General features: G+C 44.3%; 1 protein-coding gene across 2 annotated transcripts in view; it reads left to right on the top strand.

Moving 5' to 3' along the window:
* The first annotated feature begins 1,863 nt into the window (after positions 1–1,863).
* The window catches only part of LARS2 (leucyl-tRNA synthetase 2, mitochondrial), a 156,096-nt gene continuing 138,546 nt past the window's right edge, over positions 1,864–19,413 (top strand). The window contains exons 1-3 of one of the 2 annotated variants that reach the window (XM_072153401.1): positions 1,864–1,950; positions 12,317–12,560; positions 13,268–13,396. In XM_072153401.1, the coding sequence (XP_072009502.1) occupies positions 12,336–12,560; positions 13,268–13,396 (354 nt within the window). In that variant the 5' untranslated portion in view covers positions 1,864–1,950; positions 12,317–12,335. Of the gene's footprint in view, positions 1,951–1,987; positions 2,174–12,316; positions 12,561–13,267; positions 13,397–19,413 lie in introns of those variants that run through there. The other variant, XM_072153402.1, reaches the window with a different exon arrangement.

The raw sequence follows: 19,413 nt of genomic DNA, 5'->3' as shown, positions 1-19,413 counted from the left end.
GCTGTGTCTATAAGGTGCAGAGTATAGAGCGATCAGTAGTGCAGGGTTAAGGCTATAAGGTGCACAGTATAGAGCTATCAGTAGTGCACGGCTGTGTCTATAAGGTGCACACTATAGAGCTATCAGTAGTGCAGGACTGTGTCTATAAGGTGCACAGTATAGAACTATCAGTAGTGCAGGGTTGTGTCTAAAAGGTGCACAGTATAGAGCTATCAGTAGTGCAGGGCTGTGTCTATAAGGTGCACAGTATAGAGCAGTGATGGCAAACCTTTTAGAGATCGAGTGCCCAAACTTCAACAAAGACTCGCTTATTTATCGCAAAGTGCCAGCACAGAAATTTAATTTATGATTTATACTCCCTTCTCTGTCACAGTTTTCATTGATACCAGCCCCTGAGGACACCAATAAAGCAGAAAATAGTCCCAGGTACAGCTGTCACTTTAAAATAGCTCTGTGCACAGCAAGTCCTGGGCTGTCTGGGACTGCAGGAAGATGCCTGGAGTCCTATCTGGTGAAGGCCTGAGTGCCCACAGAAAGGACTCTGAGTGCCACCTCCGGCACCAGTGCCATAGGTTAGCCATCACTGGTATAGAGCTATCAGTAGTGCAGAGCTGTGTCTATAAGGTGCACAGTATAGAACTATCAGTAGTGCAGGATTGTGTCTATAAGGTGCACAGTATAGAGCTATCAGTAGTGCTGGGCTGTGTCTATAAGGTGCACAGTATAGAGCTATCAGTAGTGCAGGGCTGTGTCTATAAGGTGCACAGTATAGAGCTATCAGTAGTGCAGGGCTGTGTCTATAAGGTGCACAGTGTAGAGCTATCAGTAGTGCAGGGCTGTGTATATAAGGTGCACAGTATAGAGCTATCTATCAGTAGTGCAGGACTCTGTCTATTAGATACACAGTATAGAGCTATCAGTAGTGCAGGGCTGTGTCTATAAGGTGCACAGTATAGAACTATCAGTAGTGCAGGGCTGTGTCTATAAGGTGCACAGTATAGCGCTATCAGTAGTGCAGGGCTGTGTCTATAAGGTGCACAGTATAGAGCGATCAGTAGTGCAGGGTTAAGGCTATAAGGTGCACAGTATAGAGCTATCAGTAGTGCAGGGCTATGTCTATAAGGTGCACAGTATAGAGCTATCAGTAGTGCAGGGTTATGTCTATAAGGTGCACAGTATAGAGCTATCAGTAGTGCAGAGCTGTGTCTATAAGGTGCACAGTATAGAGCTATCAGTAGTGCTGGGCTGTGTCTATAAGGTGCACAGTATAGAGCGATCAGTAGTGCAGGGTTATGTCTATAAGGTGCACAGTATAGAGCTATCAGTAGTGCAGAGCTGTGTCTATAAGGTGCACAGTATAGAGCTATCAGTAGTGCTGGGCTGTGTCTATAAGGTGCACAGTATAGAGCTATCAGTAGTGCAGAGCTGTGTCTATAAGGTGCACAGTATAGAGCTATCAGTAGTGCTGGGCTGTGTCTATAAGGTGCACAGTATAGAGCGATCAGTAGTGCAGGGTTATGTCTATAAGGTGCACAGTATAGAGCTATCAGTAGTGCTGGGCTGTGTCTATAAGGTGCACAGTATAGAGCTATCAGTAGTGCAGGGTTATGTCTATAAGGTGCACAGTATAGAGCTATCAGTAGTGAAGGGCTGTGTCTATAAGGTGCACAGTATAGAGCGCTCTATATATATATATATATATATATATATATATATATATATATATATATATTATATATAACAGTTCAGGGCTGTGTGTGTATAAAGAAGTGTGTAGTTGTGTGTGTGTGTGCAGAGCTCCGGCATGTACCACACACTACACTTTATAACATGACTATTTAGTATCTTAAACAACACGCAGAAGCCTGACCCTCCCACACATGTGATTGACCACGTGCTCGTGACATCATCAAAGGTCCTGGCACAAACTAGGAACTAGCAGCTCCTGAGGTAGGACATGTGAATGGAGCATGTAGCTGCAGCGATGTGGATACAGGGGCGATAGGCGGCAGGGATTGTAGGAACTACAGAGATGTTTTCATCCGCAGAGCGGGTTATATCCTCCGTATAGAGAAGCTTATAGTTTACACAGTCTCTGTATGTGTCCTATGTATATGAGAACTACAAGTCCCAGGATGCCTTGCAGCAGTGGGCGCGCAGACTATAGATACAGGTGTATTCTCTATAAGGTCTTGTATGATGTGTGGAGATATCTGTGAATACTGGACTGACTTACCTCATGCCATGTGCTCACACTGTAACCAAGGTCACAGATGAAGCAGTGGAGGATAATGGATTCCTCTTACCATAAAGCAGACCCTGTAATGGGGTACATCTGCTTTACACTGCAAGAGTCTACCATGTGTAACATTGGCTCCTCAAAACCTTTATGTGCTGGTAAAACCTACATCCAAGGGTGATAAATGATATATATTACATATGTCAGACTATTTCTGCACCACAGAAATGGGGTTTTTATAATTGTTTAGAAAACCACTCCAGTACTGCAACAGAATGGGCTCATGTCCCATCAATGACATACAGGCCACATGGGAACCGTATTGAGACCTGGAGCCATCCTAGTCATCAGTGTTATGTATGATGGTACTAGTGACTTTGTTCCTATTTGGTATGAGCAGTGGTCTGCTGAGTGAGAGGGTGTGACCTAAAGGGTTTTTCCTGAAGAAAACAAGTTAGACCCTATCCACAGGATAGGGCCTAACTTGCTGATCTGTGGGGGTCGCAGTGCTGATACCCCCACAGATTGCAGAAACCAGGACCTCGCCGATCCTCAGAATAATGGAGCCGACGGTCGTGCATGACCGCTCTGCTCCATTAATCTCTATGGAGCTGACGGAGATCACCGAGCGGTCGGACCCCTCGTTTTCACGGTCTGTGGGGGTGGCAGCACAGGGAAAATCCCTTTACCCCCTAGAGGATACATCCCTTTTCCACTTTTGTGTTTTCATTTTTTACTTTGTGTCTAAAAGCCATTACTTTTTACAGAGATGCTTAAGACCGAATGTCTTAAATGCACCATTTCATATTCCATGTAATGTACTAGGATGGTAATCACAACAGAAAAACAGCTTTCCAGAAAACTGGAAAACACCTTTGGCGCCAGGGTGGGAAACAGAACATCCGTTACGTCTATGTTTTTCAGGCCAGTGCCCAGCTGAAAGTTGCAGGGCACAGGATCCCCTATAATCCATTACGTTATCTCCTCGGACCAGGGGACAGTAATGAGAGTGAAGTCCCCTGGAAATGGAAGCGATATTCCAAGAGGTGACTCCTGTGACCTTCCTGAAATTCCAGCACTAACACAAGGTGCAAGCAGGAAATCAGTATTGCAAAGTGACTAATGCTGCAGATTTTCATCCACATCATATCAATTTGTTCTGTACACTTTTAGTGCAGACATAAAGACTACCCATCTCATCCTGTCAGATCACATAGACTGAATACAGTGCACAGGACTCCCTGTCTACTGGCAGAACTGCAGCGTGTGCACTACAAGACCTGGTAGTGTTGGCGGTGCAGTTTGTGATTTGTACACATTTCTTTAAAGGTTTTCAGACATTCAATACATCAAGTCTTTCATACAAAACACTAGTCAACCACAAGATACTTATTTATATAGCAATTTACAGACCAAGTACATATACAAATAAAACAATTACTGTATTTACTCGAGTATAAGCCAAGGGTGGGAAATGCATTGGTCACAGCCCCCCCAGTATATAGCCTGCCAGCCCCCCGTAGTACGTAGCCTGCCAGTCCCCCGTAGTACGTAGCCTGCCAGCCCCCCGTATTACGTAGCCTGCCAGCCCCCCTGTAGTACGTAGCCTGCCAGCCCCCCTGTAGTACGTAGCCTGCCAGCCCCCCGTAGTACGTAGCCTGCCAGCCCCCCGTAGTACGTAGCCTGCCAGCCCCCCGTAGTACGTAGCCTGCCAGCCCCCCGTAGTACGTAGCCTGCCAGCCCCCCGTAGTACGTAGCCTGCCAGCCCCCCTGTAGTACGTAGCCTGCCAGCCCCCCGTAGTACGTAGCCTGCCAGCCCCCCGTAGTACGTAGCCCGCCAGCCCCCCGTAGTACGTAGCCCGCCAGCCCCCCGTAGTACGTAGCCCGCCAGCCCCCCGTAGTACGTAGCCCGCCAGCCCCCCGTAGTACGTAGCCCGCCAGCCCCCCGTAGTACGTAGCCCGCCAGCCCCCCGTAGTACGTAGCCCGCCAGCCCCCCGTAGTACGTAGCCCGCCAGCCCCCCGTAGTACGTAGCCCGCCAGCCCCCCGTAGTACGTAGCCCGCCAGCCCCCCGTAGTACGTAGCCCGCCAGCCCCCCGTAGTACGTAGCCCGCCAGCCCCCCGTAGTACGTAGCCCGCCAGCCCCCCGTAGTACGTAGCCCGCCAGCCCCCCGTAGTACGTAGCCCGCCAGCCCCCCGTAGTACGTAGCCCGCCAGCCCCCCGTAGTACGTAGCCTGCCAGCCCCCCGTAGTACGTAGCCTGCCAGCCCCCCGTAGTACGTAGCCTGCCTGCCCCCCGTAGTACGTAGCCTGCCTGCCCCCCGTAGTACGTAGCCTGCCTGCCCCCCGTAGTACGTAGCCTGCCTGCCTGCCCCCCGTAGTACGTAGCCTGCCTGCCTGCCCCCCGTAGTACGTAGCCTGCCTGCCTGCCCCCCGTAGTACGTAGCCTGCCTGCCTGCCCCCCGCAGTACGTAGCCTGCCTGCCTGCCCCCCGTAGTACGTAGCCTGCCTGCCTGCCCCCCGTAGTACGTAGCCTGCCTGCCTGCCCCCCGTAGTACGTAGCCTGCCTGCCTGCCCCCCGTAGTACGTAGCCTGCCTGCCTGCCCCCCGTAGTACGTAGCCTGCCTGCCTGCCCCCCGTAGTACGTAGCCTGCCTGCCTGCCCCCCGTAGTACGTAGCCTGCCTGCCTGCCCCCCGTAGTACGTAGCCTGCCTGCCTGCCCCCCGTAGTACGTAGCCTGCCTGCCTGCCCCCCGTAGTACGTAGCCTGCCTGCCTGCCCCCCGTAGTACGTAGCCTGCCTGCCTGCCCCCCGTAGTACGTAGCCTGCCTGCCTGCCCCCCCGTAGTACGTAGCCTGCCCCCGTAGTACGTAGCCTGCCAGCCCTCTATATAATGTGTGTGTGAAAAAAACAAAAAGTGTATTCTCCATCCACCCCCCTGGCAGTCCCCTGTAGTATGCACTCTAAAATAAGACCACTAAAAACTAAAAAGAGTAACTCTTCTCTCAAAAAAAAAAGCCCTTAACCAGATTCGTCAGCCGTAAATAAATATTTTCTCCAAATTAGTTTTTATTCAGTAAAAGTGAATAAAACACACAAACCCCCCACATATTTGGTATCGCTGCGTCTGTGACAATCTGTATAATAAAACAGAATCATTATTGGACCCGCATGGTAAACCCCGTAAAAAACAACCCCAAAAAACACTCCAAAAAAAAACAATTTTTAATTAATACCCTTTAAAAATTGCTCTAAAAAGTGATTTACAAAATGTTATGCACAAAATAAAATAAATACCCAAAATAAGACCAAAGAAGAACAACGCTTCTTGCAAATAATAAGCGCTTAACCAAATTTGTCAGCTGAAAATTTCTAAAATTAACAACATTTTTTCCAAATGGGAAAAAAAAAAATCTATAGAAATTGGTATGTTCGTAATCGTGCCGTTAATAAAATCTCAATTAGCTATAGATGCCGCAAAGTTATGTCCCAGAAAAGTGCATCTCATGTGGCATTTTTGTAAAATCATCCAAATTTTTTAATTAATTTGAAGTGCAATGTGTCACAAGAAAACAATCTCAAAACCCCCAGGATATCTTATAGCGTTCCAAAGCTATAACCACTTATAGTGACACAGGGCAGATTTGAAAAATGGGGCCGCGTCCTAGAGGCCAAAATAGCGCTGAGTCCCAAAGATGTTAAGGGGTGAAAAGAGTTTGAGAACATGTGAAAAAAGAAAAACAGGGTTAAAAACTTGCAAATGATAAAACTGTGCAGGATGAGGAATTGTTGATAAATTAGTTTTTTTCCATGAGGCAGCATGGGAAGTCCCCATGAGCTCCCGCTGTTCTCATCCTGAATGGTTCAGCAGATCAGGAGTCTGTAGTAATAGCAGAGAATCGCAGACACTGCATGGTACAAATGTAATTCTTTTTGCACCTTGGTTACACACAGCCTTACAGATTTATCTGTAACACGAACATCATGAAAGCTGTGGTGAGTTCATTAGGAGAAAAACAGTTATTGATTCAGGAAGATAATATTAATATATAGATGTGTACGGCACGAAATACAAGAATGTGCAAGATGCAAATGGAAGAATAGCAGTCACAGTAGTGCAGTTCCTTGCTTTCTGTATATTGTTTTACATATTTAATGGCCATAACCACACAACTATATACATCCTACTTGCCTATACCTCATGCAAATTGCACGAATATAGACGTCATTACAGTGGCCAACTTCAAACAGCTATATCTTCAAAAGCACATATCTGGTGTCCTATAAAAGAGGAGAATCTGGGGCTTTGCTAGCTGCTGATCCGATGTGTGCTCTCCTTAAAGTTATCCAATTCTAATAATCCTGCACACTTATGGAATCTGACATTATTCAGGATCACTTGAGGGAAACTCTCCCAGTCATGGCATGGGTCCTTCCAAAGCGTTGTCTGCCCCTGAAAAGCTGAAGGAATTTGCCTCAGCATTGTGTCTGCACTAGGCCTCGCTCTGAGTACAGCAGCTCTGATGGTTATCCTGAAGACCAGAACCTCCCTGACTACACTCTCATGGAGGTTCTGGAGGTCATCTCATGCAGAGACTTGTATCTCTGATTTGGATGAATGGACACTGGATAGCCCTGATACACTGAGAGAGCTATCAGGTCAGGTAGATTTTTGGAGCCTAAAAGCTGACAACCTGGAAACAGGTTTTGGCACAATAATCCTGATCATAGTGATGTCTTAAATAACTTTTGCCATATGCCACCTACTCTTCAGCTTATGTTGAGCCAAAATGGTGCTAGCAAAAGCCCCTCCACTGCTTGTTTGGATGCTTAATTGCAGGGACTGCAATACTACCTTGATGTATGCTAGATGGGCTGGAATTACAGTTTTATAACACTTCAGTTTCTCTTTCCTGACATTAATACTGACCTGCAGAGCAAGAGGGCATCCTTATTACAAGGCAAACAGAAGCTTAGAGAACATAATGTAATCTACTCCATAGCATACCCTACCAGGCTGCAGGTAATTGACGGTGTCTGCTCCTGGCCTGCAACCATTGCTCTCCTACACGATAACATATTTACTTCTTATTCACACCTGCTATCCTACTGCTTGACATGGAGTTCCTGCTGAGTGACGTGTTTGGTTGAAGCTTGGCTCGTTCTCTACTATTATTGATGATCCTGCTCCTGTTTTGTGTCCATGAGGGAAGCTCCCCCTAAACTCCTCGCTATTGCCATCTGTGGCTCTTTCTCCAATTGCTGCCATGATTAGCCACATTTATCGTATGTTTCTTCCAGGCATGTTTGTTTCGTTCTTTGTTGGGACGGTTCCTTGCATATGGTTAAGTGTGTTACAGGACGGGAGTAGGGGATGATGTGAGCGAGCTACTTATGTCTTCTGTTACTGTGGTTTACCTGCATTTAAAACTTTTCCAGTATGTTCTTATGGCGAGGTGTATTATCTTATTGTAGACTCCTGGTAAGAGAAGTGTGGTATTAAACGTTACCAGCCTCATATTTTATGTCTTCATGAAGCTCACTTGACCCCTGAGACTATCCATTTTTTAAAACTACAGGCACAGTGGATAGTACAATAGGTACTAATACCGACTAGACGCCTGGTGACCAGCACAGATCAATAGCCACTGTGTGAATCTTCTGTCTCTAAATTCACATACCTTAATTGTGAATATCTGTTCTAGGTTATGAGCAGGTATCCAGAGGACAAATATCAGGATTTACACTAGTAGAATAGAAAATAAGTAATGAGTCCCTGATAAATTGTCATAATTTTGTGGGGCCCATAACCCATGTTCATCTAACCTGCTGGTGGTGAAAAAGAAGGCTTCTATGGATATATATATATAAGATATAATATTATATACTTCTTAGTATATAATATTATATCCTTCTAAATTATCTCTTACACCTGTTGAACTTTCTGCATATTTAGAAGAAATGTCCTTTCTTTGCCACTCCTCAGAGAGTGTTCAACTCTTGTAGGCCCCTGTCATTGAAGACAAAAACATTCTCTGAAAGAGAGACACAGCCTTCCTCCCTCCTGTGGCTCCTACCGTTCTATTTCGTTTCTCTACAGAGATTATATATCCCTCATTTAGGACTCCTTCTTTGTCAGGCCCCAGAGGCTATATTCTATCTGAAATGTTATGAAGAAAAGGCAAAGCAGCACAGTGAAAAAATTGGATTAAGATCCGCATGTGGGTGCAAGCTTCAGGGGTTCCGACTCCCGACCCCGATAATCTAATATTCAAAACAAGGAAGCCACACTACGTAAAAAACAGTGATTTATTTCACCAGTGGGGAATACAACGTTTCAGCTAGCTCAATGTAGCCATTTTCAAGTACTATCTGAAATGTTAGTTGACTCCCCTTGCCAGTCAGAGTCTCTAATATCCTGTTTATCAGATGATGACTAGGGAGTTGCTCAGCTACACCTCTGTTTCTCCGGTGGCTAACAACAAATTAATTCAGTTGCTTATAATTCATCAATGCTATATAACGCCTGTTAGGCTATTATATGTGCAACACCACTGCCAATGCGCATGGCAGAGGAGTGGTTGCGAATAAGCCCCTTGTACCATTCAGTACACCAAGAGTTAATATGCAGCGGTAGATACTGCCTGGATATGCAAGGGTTAACCTGTTTTACTAATGTCATCCAATGATGTTCCACCTTTGTAACTGGAGTGTGATTGGAGAGTGAGACCACCTGACCAGGGGCTGATGAGAAGTGACAGTTAGTGAGTGCTGACAGTTAGTGCTGAGCTCTCACCTCATGAGCAGCTCTTGGGATCCAGCTCCTGACTGAGGAGCATCTAGATCATTTACCTGAGCACACACAGTGAGAGATACCGTGCCAGTCCACCATCAGGGCTGACACTCAATTAACCTAAGATTAAAGCTGCAGCTTCCAGTATTGGACACAGCTACATCCCAGCCTGCATCTGCAACCAGGCTGGTGACCTAACTCCTGAGGTTCATTCTCCATGACCACTCTTCAGTAATCCGGACTATCTAACAATCCAGCCTCTGTACAGAATCATTTGGCGCGTTGCCTGCTGCTGCTGTTGGTTCAAATAAAGAAGTGTATGTTATTTTTGCACAACGTTGCCTCCGTCTGGTCCCTGCTACGGCTGTATCACCATTAAGGGCGCCCCCATCTATCATACAGGGACATATATTACAGACACTAAGGGGCTGCCCCAGGGAGAACCAGTACATCAGCCTCTCCTTCCATATTTCTTGCACACACCACCCGCTGGAGACCTGCCAGGCTGTAGGACGGCCCTCCGGTCACCATACCAAGCACCGTGACACTAGCGTGCCTAGGCCACAACCGCCAGCCACCCGGTATCCCGGGCCCCGATTGCCTCCAGGCCCCAAGAAAAGGCTAGGCCCAGGTGGGGGATGTTGCATGTCTAAGCTCAGAATACTGACCCTTTTTAGTAAGTTATGTGTCAGTATTCACATCCATTTTTGGTATGACATTCATTCATCAGTTTTTCTTCATTTCTTCATCAATAAAAATTGATGGTTTACATTGCTGCAATTAGCATGAGTGAAATAACTGATCGAATACTTGGGATAGGGCTGCAGGCTGTATACTAGGGACAGGGGGCTTCAGGCTGTATACTGGGGGGCAGGGGCTGCAGGCTGTATACTGGGGGGCAGGGGCTGCAGGCTGTATACTGGGGGGCAGGGGCTGCAGGCTGTATACTGGGGGGCAGGGGCTGCAGGCTGTATACTGGGGGGCAGGGGCTGCAGGCTGTATACTGGGGGGCAGGGGCTGCAGGCTGTATACTGGGGGGCAGGGGCTGCAGGCTGTATACTGGGGGGCAGGGGCTGCAGGCTGTATACTGGGGGGCATGGGCTGCAGGCTGTATACTGGGGGGCATGGGCTGCAGGCTGAATATTTGGGGACTGGGGGTTGCAGGCTGTATACTAGGGACAGGGGGTTGCAGGCTGTATACTAGGGACAGGGGGTTGCAGGCTGTATACTAGGGACAGGGGGTTGCAGGCTGTATACTAGGGACAGGGGGTTGCAGGCTGTATACTAGGGACAGGGGGCTGCTGGCTGTATACTGGGGGGCAGGAGCTGCAGGCTGTATACTAGGGACAGGGGGCTGCAGGCTGTATGCTAGGGACAGGGGGCTGCAGGCTGTATGCTAGGGACAGGGGGCTGCAGGCTGTATACTAGGGACAGGGGGCTGCAGCCTGTATACTATTGGATACAGGGGGCTGCAGGCTGTATACTATTGGATACAGGGGGCTGCAGGCTGTATACTATTGGATACAGGGGGCTGCAGGCTGTATACTATTGGATACAGGGGGCTGCAGGCTGTATACTAGGGACAGGGGGCTGCAGGCTGTATACTAGGGACAGGGGGCTGCAGGCTAGTATGTTTTTTTGAAATGTGGGAGGAAACCGGAGGACCTGGTGGAAACCCACGCAAACACGGAGGGAACATACAAACTCTTTGCAGATGTTGACCTGGATGGGACTTGAACTCAATGCTGCCCATTTTTGTAAATGTATGAAAACATTATAAAACCTATATAAATTTGGTATTGTTGTGATTGTACCGACCCAAAGAATAAAGTAGACATGTCAATTTTTTTCCCAGTACATGGTATGGAATGTTAAATTCCTTTACTATGAAGATCAATTTGTTATGCAGAACACAAGCCCTCATACAGCTCCTTACAAGTAAAAAAGTTATGGATTTTTGTAGGTGGAGAGTGAAAAATCAAAATGCAAAAAACTAAAAGGGTCTGGTCATTAAAGGGGTTAAAGGGCTTTTTATTTATATGACAACATAGGGGACAGTGCAGGCTGTATACTGGGGGGCAGGGGCTGCAGGCTGTATACTGGGGGGCAGGGGCTGCAGGCTGTATACTGGGGGGCATGGGCTGCAGGCTGTATACTTGGGGACAGGGGGTTGCAGGCTGTATACTAGGGACAGGGGGTTGCAGGCTGTATACTAGGGACAGGGGGTTGCAGGCTGTATACTAGGGACAGGGGGTTGCAGGCTGTATACTAGGGACAGGGGGCTGCTGGCTGTATACTGGGGGGCAGGAGCTGCAGGCTGTATACTAGGGACAGGGGGCTGCAGGCTGTATGCTAGGGACAGGGGGCTGCAGGCTGTATGCTAGGGACAGGGGGCTGCAGGCTGTATGCTAGGGACAGGGGGCTGCAGGCTGTATACTAGGGACAGGGGGCTGCAGGCTGTATACTATTGGATACAGGGGGCTGCAGGCTGTATACTATTGGATACAGGGGGCTGCAGGCTGTATACTATTGGATACAGGGGGCTGCAGGCTGTATACTATTGGATACAGGGGGCTGCAGGCTGTATACTATTGGATACAGGGGGCTGCAGGCTGTATACTATTGGATACAGGGGGCTGCAGGCTGTATACTAGGGACAGGGGGCTGCAGGCTGTATACTAGGGACAGGGGGCTGCAGGCTAGTATGTTTTTTTGAAATGTGGGAGGAAACCGGAGGACCTGGTGGAAAACCACGCAAACACGGAGGGAACATACAAACTCTTTGCAGATGTTGACCTGGATGGGACTTGAACTCAATGCTGCCCATTTTTGTAAATGTATGAAAACATTATAAAACCTATATAAATTTGGTATTGTTGTGATTGTACCGACCCAAAGAATAAAGTAGACATGTCAATTTTTTTCCCAGTACATGGTATGGAATGTTAAATTCCTTTACTATGAAGATCAATTTGTTATGCAGAACACAAGCCCTCATACAGCTCCTTACATGGAAAAGTAAAAAAGTTATGGATTTTTGTAGGTGGAGAGTGAAAAATCAAAATGCAAAAAACTAAAAGGGTCTGGTCATTAAAGGGGTTAAAGGGCTTTTTATTTATATGACAACATAGGGGACAGTGGACTATCATGTAAATGCATGTTTTGTCTACTCTGTATGTTTAGGAAAAATATGATATGTGTCAAACAAATAGTAAAAATATTTACTCACACTATTGCCTTTTTTGGGTGTAAAATAATATCACAAATGTTGTTCAATATTTTTTAGGGGCTTCTCTAGATGAAGAATGGGCCCTGCTGTGATGGGCCTTTATTGTAGTGGTCATCTGAAAGGAAGACTTAATGCACTGACCAAGAACTGGCATCGAGTTGTAAGCCATGGAATCACAAGGCCTATTTTCAGTGAGACAGGGCAGTGGGAGAAAGTTTACGGATTGGGAACAAGAAGAAGGGTTGAAAAATTTTGGCATCAAAAGATAAAAGACAATTTCACCACAATTAATGAACTAGATGTAAGTATACCTTTGTTTTTTATGTCTATACTTCTCCATTATTGTACCCATAAGGCTAGGAAAGTGTCAAACATGACAGAGGTATATTGTTGATTAACTAAAATGCCTCATGTCACATTATTCAAGGATTTATATGGTTTTTATACACTTTTGTGACTAGTACAAAAGGTGTGTGGCCACAGAAAAGGAGCATTTTCTGAAGGTCCAGAGTATGACTAGATGGTTACACAAAATCTTTCATCCAGCAACACAGTGACTAACACCTAGATACTAAAATATCAAAAGTGATGAGGTCCCAAAGTCCCAATAGCCAATTTTTGTTGTTGTTTTAACACTTTGGAATAAAAAGTGATCAAAAAAATTGTATTTTTCTACAAATGTTTATAATGAAAACTATAGCTGCAATACATGCCTTACACAGTTCATGCACGGAAGTCTTAATGTTAGAATGTGGCGAGATGATGAAAACATGATGAAAACTTACACATGAATGTGCTCTGTCAATGGAGACTGACCCATGTGCTGGACAGATTCCACAGACTGAGCACAGTGCAGTAGACATGAGTCTATACATCATAATGCATAATGATGCAAGGAGTCCCTGTATGCCTGCAAACAGCAACACCATCACTTGGTGATGTAGAATATTCAAAGTATTTTTTTGCACTAAGATAATTTTTTTTTTTTTTTTTACATATATTTTACAGAATTCAAAACCAAAGTTTTATGTATTATCAATGTTCCCATATCCTTCTGGAAAACTGCATATGGGCCATGTTCGGGTTTACACACTGAGTGACACAGTGGCACGCTTTCAGAAGATGAGAGGCATGCAGGTAACTTAGGGCAACCATAAAATAACAAATGTACTTAAGTTTTAATAAGTTACATAGAATAGTTAAAAAAGACCAAGTTCAACCAAGCAATGCTAAAAAGAAAGGGTGTGGGGAAACTGCATACTTTACAGTTACATAAGTGTTAAAGGGGTTGTTCAATTTCAGCAAGTAATTGTTAATGTTTGTGAAAGGAAAAGTTAGATAATTTTCCAATACACTTTCTTTATCAATTCCCTGTATTTATAGATCTCTGTTTGCTGTCATTCTAAAGGAAACCTCTTTAGTATTATAGAGCGTAATCAGACCTTTGTGACACCGTGCGCCTTATAGGGCGAAAAATACGGTACTCTCCATGATAACCACTAAGTGGTTGGAGGGGTGTGCCAAAGACATTCACAAGTCCCTCCAACCACTTATAAGGGAATGGTTGTCGTGATGTGTACACAGCAATGACTGCACAGCCCCCTTCACCCGCCAGAAGCCAGCAGGACACAGGAAGTCCCGAGTCCTGCTGCCAGTGGGTTACGTGTCTTTACCAGGGTAGGTAAAATATGTGTGAACTTATTAGGTGTTGTACTTATCCTGGCAATGTTTCCTTTTAGTGGCCCTTTTAACATTGATAGTAGATTCAGTTGTTCATAAACATGGGCTTGGACTTGCTGAAATAATTGCCAACAAACCTGAATAACTGAAATCTATGTATTCCAATAAAAGTGATAATATGCATTCTCTAATCAATTCTACTGCTGATCATTTAGTTTATCTACCTACATTAAAACTTTGCTTCTTGTAATCACTTTTAACTTGTCAAGAGAATCTGGAAAGTGTCCATCAGTCATATCCTTTTTTGCAGCAGTCATATCACCCTGCCCATTACAGAGACCAGTCTAGTTATTGCAGGAAGTTATTTTATATAGTGCTGGTAAGAGAGAGTTAAAATTAAATTTTTTCACTGAAAAGTACATTCTGAACTGGACTGCTAATAATAATAAGGACCCGCAGGGTAGTCATCACTTATCACATTTGCCCTGGAAATAAAATTCCGATTGTTACAATTCTCTAGCATTACTACTTATCGTGAAAAGCAGTGGGGTTTAGATATAAAAAGATTGTGACTGTTCTTACTAAATGTTTTAACTGAATACAAATATGCAAATAATAAATGTGTGGGCGTAAAGGAGCTATTTTTTGTATTATTGAAAGGGCTAACCCAAGGAGCTTTAGTTCAGCTTAATGAATACTAAATTTTCATGTTTAGGGATGCATTAAAAAATGTATTATTTCAAGGGGATGACTAGCAGGCAATTTAAGACGGCCATAATGGCTGGAAAAAAAATTAGGACACCTTTACTAAGGGTTTTGTAGTTTTTTGGTGGACATTGCACTTTCAATTCTAGTGTAAACTGCTTGCACAGGTATTTAAGAAATGTCTGCACCACAAATGTGTCGCACACCACCATTTTTTGGCGCAGCTGCATTAGATGCCATGCAACACAAATTAGGGACCGTTCTGGTGCTCAGTTGGTCTGTGCGCCAGATTTAACATGCAAGTCCGACAGAAGTGTGTCTCACACCACATTTTAAAGATAGACCAGAAAAAAAGTGGTGCACTCTGTCGGGCCCATTCGGGGAGCGGCAGATTCGTGAAGAACGGGCGCCAGAAATCATGAATCTGGTGCACCCTGCATTATACACAGGCAAGCAACACTTAGTGCAGTAGTGCAACATTCTTAGTAAATACTACCATACCAATGCTTCTCGAGTCTCCTGGCAGTCTCTTCTTCCTGGGCCTTCTTGACATGGTAAGTGTCCACACAGCCAGTTTATTACAGTATTGACCTGCCTCAGCTAGTGGCTGGCTAAATTGTCTTGTTTTCATCATGACAGACAAAGAAGAAAAGGGCTTAAGGATTAATGAGTGTGGTATTTGTTTCTTTTTTATTTGAAGATATTCTGGCTGGTTTTACACAGCATTAAAGGACATCTACCATCAGATTACCTGATGGTAGATGTGTACCACTAAACTTCTTGTCATGTGCCCGTTTCCAGCAATTTTCTTTAGGTATATCTTACAACAGCCCATTTTTGTAAAAATTAGAATTTAAAAATGTGCTTATCTGCTCGAGGTGTTCTGTAGAGCACCGTGAGGCTCTGCCACAAACTAAATTATGCATGCTTCAGTGCCCCCTGGCACTGCCTATGGACCGCTATTAGAGCTGGTCACATCACCAACTCACATAGCCATCGATCTGATTAGCATGTTTTTAAAACTCAAATTTTGATGAAAATAGACCCTTCTAAGATATAACAAAAGAAGATATCTGGAAACAGGTGGTACACATCTACCTTCAGGTAATCTGATGGTAGATGTCCTTTAAGCATATAATTTAAAGTTTTGATGAAGTAAACCTTGAAGCAGTAAACAAGGACATAGCAAATGTCATAATGTGAATGAAGAGATGCATCTAACCATTTGTATATAGCCAGCAACCCCCTTGTATTTAGCCAGTGCCTGCCCCGTTGTATTTAGCCAGTGCCTGGCCCCCTGTATATAGCCTGTGCCTGCCCCCCCCAGTATATAGCCTGTGCCTGCCCCCCCCAGTATATAGCCAGCACCTGCCCCCCCCTTCCCCAGTATATAGCCAGAGCCTGCTCGTGGCGTTGGCATTGGAAACGTGAGGTTTTTTAAATAGACTTAAGTATAAGCCGAATAAGGGTTTTTAGCTTAAGTGTAAGAGTTTTTAGCACAACCAAGTATATACGGTTATAAAAATGGCCCCAAAACCCCTATACATACATAAATGACTTTTAAAAAAAGAGGGAAAATCCTGATACAAACCCCACATGTATGGCATTGCCTATACATGTCTGTAGTCACCTATACAATAAAACAAAATCATTATGGAACCCGCACGATGAACGGTGTAACAGTTTTTGTTTTTTTTTAAACGCCAAAAACGATTGAAAGAACAAAATGATTTTTACCTATCTTGTCCCACAAAAAAAATAAATAAAAAGTGATAAAGTGTCTATACCAAAATGGTAAAGTACAAACATGTCCTGGAAAAAACAGGTTCTATGTCGGCTATATAGATCAAAAAATAAAAGTATTACGCCACTTGGAAAAATTTGATTTTTCCCCATTTAGGTTTTATTCTACAAAATTAGTAACACAAAAGAAAAATATAAAATTTGGTTTCGCTATAATTGTACTGATCCATAGAATACAGATAAAAAAATAACTTTGGGTAAACGGGGACACAAAAAAAATATAAATACAAATAACATAGAATTGATGTTTTTTTCTATTGCCACCCCAACAAAAATAGTTAATACATTTTTATCAATAGGACATAGCCACCCCAAAATAGTATCACTAAAATGCTTCTCATCCCACAAAAAATAAGCCCTCACATGGAAACATTAACGGAAAAACAAATATTTTATAGCTAGAAAAATTGTGCCAAGGAACCAACTAAAAACGCTTAATCCTGTAGGGCAGAACTGGCCTTCTTCCGCTTCTGCACCTCGTTGTGCACACTTTCAAAAAGTAACTTCCACATGTGTGGTGTCTCTGCACTCGGGAGAAATTTGTTTTGTATTTTGTTTTAATTAGTTTAAAGCATAACTGTAAAGTTACTGACAAGTTGGAGAACAGTTGGAGAAAGCCTTTGCTAACACTTCCAACGAAACCTGTATCATGCTGCTGGCTTCATCCTAGCCTGAGATATATCTTGCATGTATAAAATAAGATTCAGATTCAGCTAATTCTGATATGGTTGGGCACTTCCTGTTTGTGCAACTCCCCCCACTGAAGTCAGAAGAGCAGAGCATGTTTGTAATTGGCCGATCTAACGCATGTGATGAGTAGCATTCATGTGACATCACTACAGGTCCTTTGTATCAAACTAATTACTTTTAAATGATGCAGGACAGCTAGTTTGTAATTGGCCAGCCTGAAGCATGTGATGAGTCACACGCATGTGACATCACTACAGGCCCTCCAGACCATCTCAACAAGCCTCCTGTGGTCTCTAGCTGTACTATACGGTTTCCCATGGCAATCAGAAAGCTTGGCAAATGGAGATTAGCCTGGGGGGCAAGGCAAAACCTCAGCTTGGTGCTATACAGCTGCAGATAGCTAATTATAGGAAATTAGAGAATTGCTTATTTTTTCTTAGTGCCGAGTTAGGCAAAAGTTTTTATACTTTACATTTGTACTTTAAAGATCTCAAAGGGTTAACAACCCTGTTTTTAGGTATAGATATGAAAATGGGGTGTTTCATAGGGGGATTCTTATATATTTGCAAGCTCTTTAAAACCATGAAAAGTGAATTCAGAAATCTCCTTTAATATTTGGAAAACCGATGTGCGATTTGTAAGCGGTGCAAAAATCATGAAATATGGGAAATGTTGGTTTTACCTCCTGCCTGAAAAGGAGATAATTTAGAAATCTAAAATGGTGAATTTTTACCGCTAACATGAAGTATAGCATGTCACGAAAAACCGAAATATATGCCTGTAATATACTGTAAATGGGTCTTGCCTGCCCCTTAGCAAAGACCCTGTGTTGACACTAGATATGGCCACCGCCTCTTATCTGCAGCGGTGGCCACGCAGGCACATGGAAAGAGGCATCCAGCCTCTGGAGCCACAGGGAATATGTCAGCCTGTCATAGCTAGTGCAGGTCACATATTCCTGGCCACCTTGCTCGCTAGAACAGGACAGCTTCTATGCGTAGTAGGTTCACAGCTGTCCGGATGGTTCGAACCTTACTGTGGGGCAGCTATGGGACTGAATGATCAGAACAGCTGTGATGCTACTGAGCATGCCCGACCCGATATGTTGGGTGGATTCCTAACATGTCCTTACAATGGGACATATTCCACTGTATGCATATAAAATGGCATACATTGTCTGGTTCCATTCCCTCCCATTGAAAGTAGGAGCAGGAGTGAAAAACTGCAGCAGTGAATCAGGGGAGGGATGCAACACTAAACACACGTCCCCAGAGTATTCTATGGTCTTGGCTGAGCGTATACGACCCACAGCAGGAGGATAAGGATGGAAAGACTTTCTGCGTCTTTCCATCCTGTCTTTCCTGCAGGATCCAATGTATACTAGTCAGATGGAGGCAGGAAGGATTGTCTTTTGAGATAAAATATGTCAATTTATGTGATGTGAATCTAGCCTTACAGAACATAAAAGGGAAACTTACGGACACGTGTGTGCTGTCATGCATTAAAATTGATGTGATCTAAGGCTGGACCTTTAATAAATATAGACCTGCCAGCTCTAATACCACATTATATACTGTTTCTAGAGGCAGCTTCCCCGACAAACCTTCCTCCTTAAACCAAACTCACTACTTTTTAGATGCCTTTATACATGTTCCACTGATACCTCTGTACATTGGATTAGAGCCACCATTCTTCTAAAAAAAAGACTTTTATTGATGCCCTCTATTGCTACAGATCCAGTCATGAAATATTCTCAGATACCCCGTTTCTATACTGACAATGACTCTGCTAACCCGGCTGAAGTGAATTCATGAGGGGGGGGGGGTGATGAGTCAGTTGAGAAAAATCGCAATAGAGAATTTTTGAGGAAAGGGGGAATGAGGAGGTTGAAAAAGAGAGTGACTGTGTGTGATTCAGCTCAGCTCAATCTTTGTGTGATTCGCTGAAGAGAAATCAGATCCTCATTCACCTCTCCCCTAGGAATTCTTTACGACATGTGTCACACAGCCAATGTCTCTCAGCTCCCTCCATTATGAGGGGGACCAGGTAAGCTGTGTGAGTTAGGAGACAGGGTTGCTTGACTGTATGCTGAAGTTCACTTGCCTCCACGTTTGGATATTTAGTAACAGAGGGCAACAATAAAGGTTTTTTTTTTGTTATTTTTACAGTGGCTCAAATTTCATGTAAAGAGCGGTAAGTGAAACCTGCATAAAGCTAAAAGGTGGTGACAGGTTTCCTTTAATGTAATGGCTGTGTTAAGGAAAGTGTTAACGTAG

This window comes from Engystomops pustulosus, chromosome 5 (assembly GCF_040894005.1).
Source record: "Engystomops pustulosus chromosome 5, aEngPut4.maternal, whole genome shotgun sequence".
NCBI lineage: Eukaryota > Metazoa > Chordata > Amphibia > Anura > Leptodactylidae > Engystomops > Engystomops pustulosus.
This window is presented reverse-complemented; position numbering and strand designations above follow the sequence as displayed.